Source organism: Gopherus flavomarginatus, chromosome 3 (genome assembly GCF_025201925.1).
Source record: "Gopherus flavomarginatus isolate rGopFla2 chromosome 3, rGopFla2.mat.asm, whole genome shotgun sequence".
NCBI classification, from domain to species: Eukaryota; Metazoa; Chordata; order Testudines; family Testudinidae; genus Gopherus; species Gopherus flavomarginatus.
Window position 1 is genome coordinate 79,567,498 of NC_066619.1, and position 12,562 is coordinate 79,580,059.

General features: G+C 38.4%; 1 protein-coding gene across 6 annotated transcripts in view; it reads right to left on the minus strand.

Annotated features, from left to right (window-relative positions):
* Window positions 1-1,244: 1,244 nt before the first annotated feature.
* Window positions 1,245-12,562, minus strand: part of ZNF608 (zinc finger protein 608) — a 109,770-nt gene continuing 98,452 nt past the window's right edge. For 5 of the 6 annotated variants that reach the window (XM_050945575.1, XM_050945573.1, XM_050945571.1 and 2 more), the window contains 7 exons: window positions 11,689-11,776; window positions 8,760-11,211; window positions 6,347-6,764; window positions 5,641-5,813; window positions 4,591-4,744; window positions 3,262-3,343; window positions 1,245-2,175 (listed from right to left, as the gene is read on the minus strand). In XM_050945575.1, coding sequence (XP_050801532.1) covers window positions 2,169-2,175; window positions 3,262-3,343; window positions 4,591-4,744; window positions 5,641-5,813; window positions 6,347-6,764; window positions 8,760-11,211; window positions 11,689-11,776 — 3,374 coding nt within the window. In that variant the 3' untranslated portion in view covers window positions 1,245-2,168. Of the gene's footprint in view, window positions 2,176-3,257; window positions 3,344-4,590; window positions 4,745-5,640; window positions 5,814-6,346; window positions 6,765-8,759; window positions 11,212-11,688; window positions 11,777-12,562 lie in introns of those variants that run through there. The other variant, XM_050945574.1, reaches the window with a different exon arrangement.

Below are 12,562 nucleotides of genomic sequence, written 5' to 3' on the forward strand. Positions count from 1 at the left end.
CTAGCCACTAAGGGGGCTGATTTTATGTCCATAAAAGTAAAACAATTATAGCAACATTAATGGCAGATTCTTCAAAGTAATAACAAATTCAAGTATGCTTGTCTGTTGGGAATCGTTAATCCACCCTTGTGCATTTAGTATCCACTAAGCAAGAAAAATGGTACCCACTTCATATACAAGCTCTTACCTCTGGCAGTGCAAGTTGTCATCAGAATAAAGAATGAGAGTTCAAACAACCCTGTATTTGCTGATGAATGAATCAGTGGTACGCAATCAAGGATAAAGTTGACACCCAAAATAACCTGGCTAACCATCTGTTTCTTTCATGCATTAATTGGTGTCCTTTTATTATCATCTTGTATGCTACTTACTGCAGTGGAACAAAACTATCGGACAATCATAGAACTGGAAGGGATCTCGAGAGGTCATCTAGTCCAATCCCCTGAACTCATGGCAGGACTAAGTATTATCTAGACCATTCCTGACAGCTGTTTGGCTAATCTGCTTTTAAACATCTCCAGTGATGGAGATCCCACAAGCTCTCTAGGCAGTTTATTCCAGTGCTTAACCTCTCTGACAGGAAGTTTTTCCTAATGTCCAACCTAAACCTCCCTTGCTGCAGTTTAAGCCCATTGCTTCTTGTTAATGCAATAACATGTACAACATGTTTTTGGGTAGTATGGATAGGAACATTTAAAATAAAGGTGGGCTAGTTCTGTCCACAGGTACACACAATCAACTCCACACAGCGGGGCTGCACAGGTTAAATCCAGGGCAAAGTTTGGCTAGTGTTTCTAGTGCACACAGGCAGTCATTTCTCAGCTGAAGGTATCAGTAGCTTAAGAATCAGAAAGATGACTCATGGGTACTAGGTACCTGATCCATAGCCTACTGAAGTCAATCAAAGACCTCCTTTAACTGCAGTTTTGGCTCAGGCCCTATGTGCCCAAAAGGAAGAAGGCGTAAGGTAAAAATGGAACAGACTGGGCATGGAGGGTGCGGATTCATGCTTCACCTTATTCAAGGACAGCATAGCTGCCAAACTGGTGAGTACTGCCTGGAAACCAAGCCAAAAGTCCTTCTGGGGACACTAGCAGCTGTATGGTGCCTCCAGAGCCTATCAAACATACCTATTCGTAATTAGGACACAATCTCTCTCTAAGCTGGGCAGAGGAAAGCAAGGTGAGACAGACGCCAAAAAGTACAAAAACAACTTTTTTTTTTTAATTCTGATTGCCAAATTATTTAAGGCAGGTATAAAAATGAAAGCATTCAATATACATTTTACATAAAATAAACTAGATTACAGCATAAAACAAGTAACCAGGCAATGGCATTAAAGTCTCTCTTCTAAAACTGGATAATTGTAAACATTAAAAAAAAGACTGCAGGACTATTCAAGTAATAGAACAATCACAGATGTCTTCTGGTATGCAGGCTATTGGGTTATTTGCCATTCAAGATTATCAAAAAAAGACATTTCATTATTCACAGATACTCATTATTTCCCCATTTAAAATCTATACATTATGTACAACACAGTTTTTGTGGTACTGGCAACCCCATGCCTTCCAAATGTATATTTTTCACAATACACAATTACAATGAAACAGTGAGTACAGTAACATTTTACACTGATGCATCTTAACAGGAGCCACCAAATAGACATCTAAATTGTACCAAAGTGTCATCATCACAGTTAGCCTCTCTGAGGGCTTGTGGGCAATATTAGAAGTGTATGCAAGGATCAGGCACACTGATACATCGTATTATTTATTTACAATTAAAAAGCAAAAAGAAAAGAAAAAATGGCCTTTTGTGGTTAACATTTTTCTAAACATGACAAATACATTTTTCCTTTATTGTGTGGTTTGCAATTTAGCAGCAGACCCTGTGTGCGAGCCTGGTTACCGATACAAAGAAAGTAAAGAATCTATATATATTTATATATATATATACGCGCATATATATATAGATATATAAAAAAACAGAAGTCTAATTACAGCAACATTTGTTACTCTGTGATAAAATCTGCAATTTACAAAAATGAAATGACTGGTTTTTGCCTGCCATTAAGGCATTTCAAATTAACACCATGGAACTGATGTCTGTAATAAAGCGCTTCCTCATGTGATCCAGTCACATGACAATGTACATTTCCAAACTCCTCATTCTCTAAAAAAAAAAAAAAAAAAAAGAAAAAAAAAAAAAGAAGAGGTTTTAGTATGATATCCTTTTCCAACATTTAATTATGAACTCTTGAAATGCACAAAAACTAAGAAACTAAATACATCTAATTAGTATTGCCAACCCTAGCCCCCTGCTCAAAATCATGAGATGCTAATAAAGGGGGAGAGGAATACTGTGTCTCTTCTAGTTTCTGAACCTTTAGGGTGCACTTGAGTCACATGCTCAAGCATTTCTCTGCAACACTGAGTGCTAAAATCTTGCTTTTTATTCAAATGAAAGCTGAGATTCTCATGTAATCATTTGCCTCTGGGCGGCTGCGACTAAGAAAAACAGCATATATCATGGGACTTGTGATAAAATCATGGAAGTTGTTAATTTTACTGCATAAGATTTATTCTGGAGGTGCTGGTGGAGACTCCACTGTTAAGGCAGAGTTGAGCTTTTCTCTTAAGACAGAATTTTTATTATATATAGGGTTTTCATTTCTTTTAGAGGTTGAAAAGTAAATTCTATTTAAAAGCAAGTAAATAGTTGAAAGGCAAATACATTTGATTCCTAGATAACTTTAAAATAATATAATCTTTAATGTACCTTCTGAAAATATGTTATTTCCAATAAAAGTATCTGCAAATCAGGAAGCCAGATATACTTGTACTTATACATAACAGCAGAAGTTTACTCAACCTTAGATGGATCTACTCCAAAATTAATCCCTTACTTGCCTTTTATGAAAACATTTTGAATCCTAATTATATACTTCATAACAGATTGTTTTACTTTAATAAGTACTAAGAGGTAAAGGATAGTCTCTGAAAAATCTCAGACGACAGGCAGTCTATTTCATTGATTAATTATCTACATTATGATTATAATACGAGTGTCAAAGACAAGTGTCTTGTTAGGAAGAATAGAGCTACAATTAACTAAAAAATCCCTACAACCTCTCCCCTCTCAATAAAAGCTGCTGTCTATAGGGATGCAGACCTCCAGTCTTAGAAACCTATAATTTGCTTCCTCCTTCCCTATTAAGATGTCTATGTAAGTATAATTCAAGGTTTACAAGATATTTACCTTCTTTGTGCAGGAAACATACCAGATGCAGATGCCTGAGCAGCCACCTGCTGAGTGGCAACAAGGGCAGCAGAGGTCAATCCTGAAGGAAAGAAGAAACAAAAGACTGTGGATATACTTCTGGATTTTATGGTGTTCAGAGAGACAAGTATAGTCATCAGTGCAAAAACCATAAATAACAGCCAATCACTTTTTGCAGGATGCGTACATCAAATATTTCAGGTAAGACAATTTGCCTGGTCTGATCAATGTGCCTTCATATAATGTACTGAATTCTCCTTAACAGGCATTTTACAAGAAAATATGGCATTCTACCTTATTGTATTTCTTTCCAAGCATTGCACTGCATGGTGCTAAATGGTTTGTATGAATTCCTGAATAGGAAGCTCAGTCGAAATAATGGGTACCAGGAAACAACAAGAATCAAAAGTCACAGTGAATTATAGAAACGAATACTAGCTGCTTGGAATAAAATACTTCCATAGTAACTTGTTTTTAAATTTCTCCCACTGAATGAGCATAATGCATCCCATAAGACGTATGGAATCACTGAATCAAATTTAGAAGTATTTAAGACTTTTGTATAGGAAAATGACTCTAAGGCACTGAGATGAATTAATGTCATTTTAGCTACAAACTGTACTAGTGTGATCTTCACTGCAGGGGAGGAAATCTTTTAATTCTGCTAAAACAGTGTCAGAAAAGGAAGAAAAACTGGTGTAAATCAAGAGAAAATTAATAATCTTTCATGCATCTCTTCTTGTGGTTCTTTTTTCCTTGACTGCAACAATATGTGCTGTATTCACCTAAATAAAAACAGATCATGTGCTACTTGAGAAACTGTAGCTGTGACAATCTCAAGGATGAATGCAGGGTAGCTGCTGTACATAAAATTGGTTCAAAATTAAGAGCTTTTCTCTTTGCTATGCTCTCTCCATTGTTTACACAAGACTAACTGTGTCAAAAAGGTTTGTTTTTTTTTACCTCTTTTGGGTCTTTCTAATGTTAATCAGTTAATGTCGGTTTTTATTATGGTTGATAATATGCATGTGAATGATATCCTAGCTGACAAGTAAAATTTTAATAATTTACTGGCAATCAGTGGTGAGTTCTAAAACAGTATTACTCAAGCATGAAGCTGTAGCTATAGTGTAATTTGGTGTCACCAGCTTAGTCCTTGCTGCATTTTCAAGCTTTCTCCCTAAACTATTTTTTCTGGTTTCCGTAAAACACGGGTTTCTATTAAAATAGCTTCACCTCATACTTGCAACATCAACTAAACAACTTTAAAAAGTCACGTCGATCCTACCGTTAGAAGCCACAGCTCACCTTGAAATGGGTCATATTGCCCAGGTATAAGTGGGTAGCCCATTCCAACGTGTGTGTGGTGGTGTGTATGAAGGTGCCGCTGGCTAAAGGGGGAGTGACGATCTCGCTCCCTCTCTGCTTCCCGCTCACGTTCAGCTGTAGATTTTTCCACAGGCTGACAATAAAAAGATAAAAGAAATGGTATATAATATTTTTAAAATTGAGAATATCACAACCAATACACTGACTCTGGGTATTTAGCAATGGACATTTAAACACAAAACATGAGACTGATTCTCCAGTACACTGGAGTGGATTTGCTTTACTCCCCAGAATACTTAGGTGCCCTAAAGCTGGTGTAGCCATACTCTCAGGATAAAGGGATCCTCAGGCATCACATAGCAGCCACAAACCACCTCTTCTCCCACCAAATCTGCAGGGGGGGATGGCCTAGGCTCCCTTATGCTGGGCTGATTCCCGGCTGCTCTAACAGCTTATTTGAGCTGGTGGCAGCTGGTGTAAATCAGTCCTTGGACTTCTTTCATTTCTTTCATCAGAAAGCTATTTCAAAACTATCTTTAGGGTCAGCAACTTGCTTTCATCAATTAAAACTTTTATGACGACTTATCTGAAGGCAAAGTAACACTGTTTACTCTGACATGGATGTCTCCAAAACAAGATTTTAGTAATTTGCTATTTAGAAGATAACAGCTTTGCAGCAAATATATTGAAGAGATATTATCAAATCCCATAGTTCAACTTTTTAATCGCATTATCTGTTTTCAAACAGGAGCTTCTTGGTAAACTGTAATAAAGCATACCATGTCCCAAGAGCTATCTATGAATCTACTACTTATATTAGGAAGTATATTAGCAGGAAGCCTGTTATACTTGTCACTTCGAGTATATGCCAGGGAAGCACCCTGATTTTAAATTACTTTTGATTTAAATGCTGATATAAAAATCATCTTGAATTCATAGCCTGACTATGCACATTTTTAGATGACATTCTCTGCCCTTTCCCTAGCCAACCCCGAATATGTTGCTGTTCAGTAACAGATGAAGCCTTACGGCAGGGGACTTGCTGCGGTACTGGTTGGCATGCTGCTGGAGCAAATCCAGTGCTTTAGATTCAGTGGTTGATTTTGCGTTGATGCTAGGGCTGGTATTGACTTTCTCCGCCTCTTCTCTCCCTGACATCTTCCCATAAACAGGATAATGAAATCCTGGCGAGAGATAGGCCCCTGCAGATAAACAATAAATGCCATATCAAGTTACTGTTTTTACATTTGGTTATACCAATGTAGAGTGGAGAGATTCCTATACAGGGGATTACACCAAAAATGGATCATGTGACTATAAAATTGTATCTTTGTTCTTCCATTTTTTCAGCTAATTCACCCTGATGAACGGAGGTTATAAAGAGGGTTGAGCTTACAGACATTTATGGATCCTCTTAAGTGAAAAGAATAGTAACTATAATGGTTCTGACAGTAAGTGCTTAGAATATTTTTATAGGCAATAAACTATCTGTCAGTCTAACAGCAACAGCAGCCTGTCAGGGGTAGTGGAAACTGTAACTGGGAACTCTGACAGTTCATAAAAGGAACATCTTGTATTAAATCAGTTTAATCTGCAGAATTTTCCCTAGCATAAGAACAAGCAAAACAAATGTCATCCGTGAAGCTGCTAACAGCCAATATTAAAATGTAGGTTTTACAGCACTGTTAGTGTGTAAATCTTTACTAGTGTACAATGCCAGTTACAGAACACGTACCAGGATAGCTGTGCATTAGAACAGGAGAGACTGCACGGTATGCAGGATGATTGGGATCATACATCTGTGGGTAAGGATAAGCGTGCAAGTACTGTATATATGACTGATGCTGACTCATTGGTGAGGAAACGGCCACTCTAGCACCCCGAGAGTCCTTCCAGTTTACAGGAGTCTTTCGATCATCATTTTTGATCTTGCTCTCCTCCAATGACTGGGAATCAGAACGCTTGACCTCTTTCGGTTCCTCTTTAATGCTTGTTAATGAGACAGGGAGGTTGGGTATGGAACCTTCCTTATTAGGTGTTTTTCTAGGACTGTCTTCTTTTAGTTTTTTCTCCCGATCAAGTTCTTCTGATTTTTGCTGATCAAGGTATTTGGGCTGGTAGACGTAATGATGCCATGTTCTTGAATCTGCATCCTGATATGAGGGAGAAATACATTTTGTTCTAAATGCACATTGTGAAACAAGATAGTCATTGATATTTGTCATACTTTTGTAAATGTCTTTTTTTATAGAAGTGTTAACAATACACCCAGATTATGTATATTGTAGGACAGACATGCTTCTTATAAATTCACTATACTTTTAAGCTCAAACTCCAGCCAACATTACAATGCAATAGCAATAAACTTCTAACATAATCTGATTGAATTATTTCATCTTATATCCTTTCCCATGCTTTGACTAGTTTAATCATGAATTACATACATATTAGGTGTTAAAATTGTGTGATTACACTATATATGTATTTTGATTAGTGGCCATAGAGAGTTTTTCCCATCTGCGAACTACAACATTGCTAATGCTATGTCAAAGGACTTTGATAACCTGGAATGATGAACCTGAAAAATGGATTTTGCTGGAAAGGTGCTTACCTTGGCCTTGATCCTGCCAACATTTGTACACTTGAGTAACTCTATGTCCCACTCAACTCAGTGGGACTGTTCACATGGGTAAAGTTATAAAATCACTGTTCGCAGGATTGAGGTCAGGGTTTGAGAAATGTGTGTAGAATATGTCTAACAGTTTATAAACATGTTAAAGAGTGGGTATGTGGTTTCTTTACAGGGTTACCTAAAACAGCACATCTTTACTGAATAACAAAAGAATATTATTTTTTATGAGATATACAAGGGCTAATTACTGTTATTTTACTTTAATGGTCAATGTTCACAGCATAAGAAATAGTAATAGGTAAACTGGATTAGCTTTGGTTTGGATACTCATCATGGTCCATAGAAATCTTCTCCTGTCCAGACCAGAACTATCCCACTTTCCATCTAGTTCCATGACCCTCAGCCTTACTTTGAAAGATGGCTTATAAAGATGAATTCTGGGATGTGCCAAATGCCAGAGCAGGGGTCAGCAGCCTTTCAGAAGTGGTGTGCCGAGTCTTCATTTATTCACTTTAATTTAAGGTTTCGAGTGCCAGTAATACATTTTAACATTTTTAGAAGGTCTCTTTCTATAAGTCTAAAATATATAACTAAACTATTGTTGTATGTAAAGTAAATAAGGTTTTTTAAATGTTTAAGAAGCTTCCTTTAAAATTAAATTAAAATGCAGAGCTCCCCCCGGACTGGTGGCCAGGAGCCGGGCAGTGTGAGTGCCACTGAAAATCAGCTCGCGTACCGTGCCATAGGTTGCCTACCCCTGTGCCAGAGCATAAGGATATTCAGTGTGGGAGCACTGGATCACAACAAAGAAAGAGTAACATGTCTTGGCAGGGGTTTGGATTGGAAGGCTGTCTAAGATCTGGGAAGGCCAGGAGGAGCCAGAGTGGTAAAACTATCATTGACTTCAGTGGGGCCAGGCTTTTACCCATTGTGTGCACCCACAGAGGTTAGGAGCTTACTGAGGACAGATAGAGAAGGATGTCCCCTTAACGATTTTGAAAAAGGTCACGCTGGATTAGGATAAAGAGTTGAGCAACAAAGAATCTGCTCACCCTTCTTTAGTAAATGTCAGCTGTCATTAAAAAACAAAAAACAACAAAAACAAAAAACCCAAGCCATTTTTCAAATCTACTTTGTACTTCATTCATAGTGAAAAGTGCTTATTTCTTAAAATTTCACTCTGCTGCACTAAGCAGAATGACTGAAATTTACATTTAAGAGTTTTAATTTTACTTGGTTCTATATGAAAACATGAATTCTGTTTAATTAAGATTAAAAATTTTCTAATTAATTTCTTAAACCTGGATTCTGTCACCTCTACTCATGCTCGGTTTCCCCTCTCTCAAAAGCCCCACTGAAAGCAATAGATCTACACAAGGAATAAGGTACTACTCAATGAAAAAAAGGGTGGCAGAGTTTGGCCCGTTAGGAAAGATAGAAAAATACAACAAAATCGTATCAGTAAAACCTTAAAAATAATTCAAGATTATCCATGTTCAAGTTCCAGTGGCCTCACCTGTTTAAATCTTGTGGTAGGATCTACTCCTGTCTGTTTCATTGAGTCCATAACAGATTTCATTTCCACAGCCTCCTTTATAAGCTGATGGTTTTCCATTTGTTTGGCTTTGAAGCTATCAGACTGAAGCTGCTGCTGGTGATTTGAAAGAATCTGTGATTTGCTTGTCTCTTCAGCTTTACTGGGGACTGATGACCCTATTTTAGTGTTACTTTTGCTTGTCTCTGGAACTGAAGGAGCCTTTGAGATAGTAGCAGAGGGGATATTTTTCTGCTTGTTGTCATCCTTTCCTAGTTCCTTCAGTGAAGGTTCGCTCTTCCTTTCACAGTCTCTCCCAGTTTGTGCCATTTTCTGCTCTGCCAGTCTCTGGTCCTCATAATATTTTTCATACTGCTGCCTATAGGCAGGGTTAGAGGCCATTAAGGACTTTTGGTCCATGTAAAGCCCATAGGCATACTGTCCATAATAAAGTGACTGGGCAAGTGCAGGATGTCTCTGAGTTATTACTGACTGATGCTGAGGCTGTAAATTAGTGGAATTAGTATCATTTTTCTTGGAATCTGATGGCTCTGTCCTGTCTTTCTTTTCAGCCTCTTCCTCGGCCTCCTTTTTGATCTTCAGTCCCTGTGAGGTACTGCTGTTCCCAGCTGCAGGGGTGCTGACCTGTCCAGAGTGCATGTAACTTGGAGAATAATAAGGATCATAGCCATGGTAATAGGGAGAATGGGACTCTTTCACTTGTGAGGATTGTGCTGTGATTGAAGAATGGCCTTTTACAACACTTTCCTTATTGGAAATAATATCTGAAGGAGAGCTGGCCTTTGACCTCATGTCCTCTGACCGGCTGTCAGAACCACCATCATCCGCAGCATCAGAAATATCAGAGTAAGCTGGGCTGTTGGTTTTAGCAGCTGTACTATCTGCACCATTTTGTGTCAACACGTGCAGTGGCGCCAAAGAAGATTGTCCATTCACCAAAGTGCTGCATTCCATTCTGGAGGCACTCCCTATAGAAGGGCTGGGTGCATTGTCTGTGAAAGTGTAAACCTTATCCGCTTCAGCTTTAATACTTGCCATCCTGCTCTCTTGAGACTCTGACAGTCCATTAGCTAACACTTCATTCTTGTTGAGATGGTCCTTTAAAAAATGCCCAGATAAATCTTTCCCAGACCCTTTTGAATCCTCTAGCTTTCCCAGCTTAGAATCCATTTTAGGACTTCCAGTCTCTTTGCTTTCTTTGTCCTTCAGCTTTCTCTTCTCCTTTTTCTTTTTGTCTTTGAGTGATGTGAGAGCTGGGTTTACAGTGCTTGGCTCTCCCATAATTGTGGGCTTTGGTTGAATAGGTTTTAATGGAGGGCTCTTTGGTGTAGCCTGAACAACAGTGGTTGTGAGTGAGGGCAATCCTGGTATTGTCCCTGTAGTGGTGGTTGTAAAGGCTGTAGTGGGTATAGCTATTAATTGGGGAGGAGTAGGAGCTGGAGCTGGGGCAATGGGCCTGGCTGTTTTAAGTTTTGACAGATTTTTATCCACTTTGCAGGTATTGGCCTTTTTGCCCTTGTCTTTATCTCCCACATTTTTCTTGTCTACTAATCCTTCAGCTTCCAGTTTGGGCATTTCAGAGGCCAAACTGCCATCTGCTACTGAGCAATTGTCCAGCGTGGCTGCCATATTAGAAATTACAGGAAGGCTGTTCAATTCACTGTTTGGGCCCTTCTTTTTACCAGAATTCTTGCCAGTTTTAGAACTGATGATTGAAGTTGGGCCATTACTGGTCAACTCTCTTTTCCCTTTGGGTGTCCCAGGGGTATTAAGAGGGCAGGGAGATGTTGGTGCTTTTAGCTGATCAAAACTTGATATACTTGTGCTTGGCTCACTGCATTCAAGTGCCACATTACTTAATGCTTCCTCACAGTCTGAAATTTTATCTTCACTGTCAGGCTCAAACTCCAGTTTGTTTTCTGGATCTAAATGTGCATGAGCCTGGTGGTAACGCAGTCCATTGATGTGCTTGTACTTTTTGTTGCAGTTGGGGTGAGGGCAATCAATCAATACTGGAGAAGAGCACCCTTGGTCCAAAAAAGTAGTCTCAAGTTTCCCCTGTGGGGTAGTTGGAGTGCTTCTAGAATTGGTGCGAATGCGCTTTCCAGATTTATTGTCCTCTGAACTAGAGTTCAAGTCTAGCTCCATTGGAGGTTTATTTTTCCTCTTATTTGTGGATGAAGGGCTGGCTTTGACATCCTCCACTGCACAATTTGGGGGTGTCCTGCGTCCGCTTGAATTAAGGCTGCCTCGCCTCCCCTTCCCATTGGCACCACCCCTGTTCTTGTTCTGCAGTCCTCTTGACTCTGTAAAGCTAACATCATTTCCAGGTGCAGCTGCAGCAGACCTTGCTCGCTTTCCTCTCCCCCGACCTCCTCGCATTTCCAGGTCACTTGTTGGAGATTCACAAAACCTAAGTTAGGAAGAACAGATGTCAGAACAGAGACTAAAACATCACCACCAGGAACCATCAGCTATTTCAGCCATCAGAATGACACAGCTTCATGTAACAGAATCTGCAATGCTGTTAGAGGAAGGGTGCTCTCTTTCAAATAGGTACATCATGAAAGAAAAAAACATTTGCTTCAGGAATATTATGTACAAAGAGAAAAAAGTATTTTTTAGTATCCAAGAAAGTATTTTAAAATAAACTCAATTTCAATTTAATTCCAGAGATATTTTTTCAGTAACATAACAATTAGAAAATACAAATTGCCAGCTCAACATCTGCATTTTGCAGTGTGTAAGAAAGAATTACTCATTCCTCTTCTGAATGGTTTCAATTATATACAGTTGTTCTTTATTAATCTCTGTACAGTTTCTTGCCGAAGATTTTTTTGGGGGGGAGGGGCAAGAGTAGAGAAAAAACAGTCCCAGAATGACTGCCTACCTGGGAGGGGCCCAATCATGCTTTGTACAATCCAGCAGGGTCCCAACATAAGTCTTGTTCCGCCATGTAACGTTTACCACTAGGACACCTGTAGGAGGAAGAGAAACAAATATTATCACAGTTACAACAACTTTAAAATAAAATAAAATAAAATAAAATAAAATAAAAAAACCCAACAACAAACAGAACCCCATTCTTATTTGCTTTCAAAAGCTGTGGTCTACACTCTTCCTCTTTTCTGGTTTCAGTGACCTCAAGTTAAAACCCACAGGAAAGAGTGTGTGCGTGCATGTGTGATCAAGATACAGCTTATAGAGGGAAATGGATTTTGCCATGTCCTGCTGTAAAACGACAACATTCACCTCTTAATTTTGCTATTACTGCACATAATTGCTTTCATTTGGCAGGCAGCCAGCATAAACTGAGCACGTTACCAGTGCTTAAATCAGTAGGTGACTCAGAAGAATGCGCTTTGTTTAAAACAATACTATAGTAGTGATATTATTTATTTGAAATTACCAATATCCAAATCACCACACACATTTTGTTAGATAGGGAAGACAAATAATAATGATAATAATTATTATTAAAATAAATGTGCTATTTCAATGTTAATGTCTTCATCATTTAAAGCTTTGCTTTAAAAATACTTCTGTTAAAATTTAAATAAATCTACACAATAACTGCAGGCTTAAAATTTTGTTTTATCTGAAAAATCAATGTATTAAGTATGCAGTGTAGGGGCTTCTTTTAAAAAAATGTGATGGACGGTGTCATTCAAACCCATTCAGATTTCTCTCAAACACTTTTTCACAGAGAGACAATTTATAATCATGTTGTAAATTAGTAGACATAACTACCCCTTTAATTCATT